Below are 1,802 nucleotides of genomic sequence, written 5' to 3' on the forward strand. Positions count from 1 at the left end.
ACATGAGCAATTTATTTTGGAATGAACATGTTATTGTACTTTGTAATTTTTTGGTTTTAACTTGTGTTTTGCAGATCTTAAAAAATGGCCTTTCAGAAGCAGAGCCAAGTTGTGACAAATTGGTGCAATCTGCTTCATATCAAAATACTGTATAGGAATTTTTATACATGCAATGCAATGCAATAGAAAGCAGATCTTGAAGGGGTTTGGGAGGCTGTAATTGAAAAGAGGGTTAACAAGAACTTAAAACAAAGCTACCCAGACCCTATTATGTACATGTGCTACCCAGACCCTATTATGTGCCATCATGCAGTGCCCCAAAGCAACTGTGTATTGCAGACATCATTTTCGATTGCCTAAAAGTGTAATTAAATCCTCAGCAAACCAAATTTAGAAGAATTTCATATTTCATAAAACATGTGGCCTTGTCGAAATTACCCTTTGATGAGGTCTGGACATATGATCAAGTCAAAAGCAATATTTGCTGTCTATTAAACTAATATTTCTCTATTTCAAAGTTGTGACTAGGTAGAAAAATGACTTAATGCTTTTGAATCCTGTGACCTTTTGTCCAAATTGACATTGACCTTGGTGCAGGTCACGATAGGTACATCTTTGGTATCTTTGTATCAAATATGATCCTCTGAATTTCCTCTGTTTCATGTCCAGACCAGTATTTCATATTTCTTATTCCTGCCAAAGAAGTTATATGCTTGATTATAATCAGGGTATTACATATCTTGGTAAGGTCAATGTCAAAGCATTTAAAAGTATCAAATTCTGAAAGTCTCAGTTTCTGTGAAATTCTAATTATAAAAAAGAGAAAAGTTTGTATTGGAAGAACATAAGAACATCATACACAGCACAAAAGTTGCTTATGACCTAGATTTGTTAAGGTCACATGACTCAACTCAAAAGTTGCTTGTGGGGGTATTAGTCCTGTTAGGACAGATCTTGTTTCATGATAGATTTCTTCTTTTTAAAAGTGTTCATAATGAAAATTATGTGACTTATATCAGATACTCCCCAGCAGTCATGGTTTAAGCTCTGTGTACAATCATGAATACAGTACTTACTTTATAATTTCAGATCTTGTTAACAGTTGTGTTACTGTGGTTTGTCATCAGAAAAGCTCGATCAGAGTTAAAGAAAACAGTAGAGGGCCAAGAGAACCCATGCATAGAGCTCCCAGAAGTCACCAACCATGATGATCACCATAGCAACAGAATAACAAAGAAAATATCTAATGGTGTCATACATACATGATGCTTCTTGTAGTTTTGTTGTGTTGAACTACGTTTTTTTCACTGCTGCCTTCCTTTTGGGAGGAATTCATTTTGTTTGCCATAAATTTGGGTTGTGAGACTGCATGGTGTTGTATTGACAAGGACCCTGATAATATGTATGGTTTGTTTTTAGAGAAGTAAGAAGCACAAAAAAATGCAATTAATGTTAAGTATCTACAAGTTATCTTAGGTCCTGTACCTGATGTACTCCACAGTTGTATGCATAGGTCTCAGACCATCTTCAGTAACTGAATAACCTTCATTTTCTTATGCTACATATTTATGTCAATGTTTTATAAAAAGTGCTGCTTTTAAGTTTTCAAGTTATAAATTTTTAAAAATTACTCATAGTTTATCTGTTTATGTGATAAGGTCTCCATTTTATTTATTTGTGAATTCAAAGAAGTTTCAAAATTAAGTTTTATATCTTAAGAATAACTATTTTATGTTACGGCTTCCTTTCTGTTGTGTACTTTGATGTGAATTTTTTATTTTTATTAATCATGAAAAATTTCT

General features: G+C 33.1%; 1 protein-coding gene across 1 annotated transcript in view; it reads left to right on the plus strand.

Moving 5' to 3' along the window:
• LOC133206425 (transmembrane protein 64-like) overlaps positions 1-1,585 on the plus strand; it is a 15,180-nt gene extending 13,595 nt beyond the window's left edge. Inside the window, exon 5 of the mRNA XM_061342409.1 lies at positions 1,090-1,585. Within this exon, the coding sequence (XP_061198393.1) occupies positions 1,090-1,266 (177 nt within the window). The 3' untranslated portion in view covers positions 1,267-1,585. The remainder of the gene's footprint in view (positions 1-1,089) is intronic.
• The last annotated feature ends 217 nt before the right edge of the window (positions 1,586-1,802 follow it).

The sequence above is a fragment of the Saccostrea echinata genome, unplaced genomic scaffold (genome assembly GCF_033153115.1).
Source record: "Saccostrea echinata isolate AGI-Se365-2 ecotype Australia unplaced genomic scaffold, CSIRO_AGI_Sech_v1 ptg000054l, whole genome shotgun sequence".
NCBI classification, from domain to species: domain Eukaryota; kingdom Metazoa; phylum Mollusca; class Bivalvia; order Ostreida; family Ostreidae; genus Saccostrea; species Saccostrea echinata.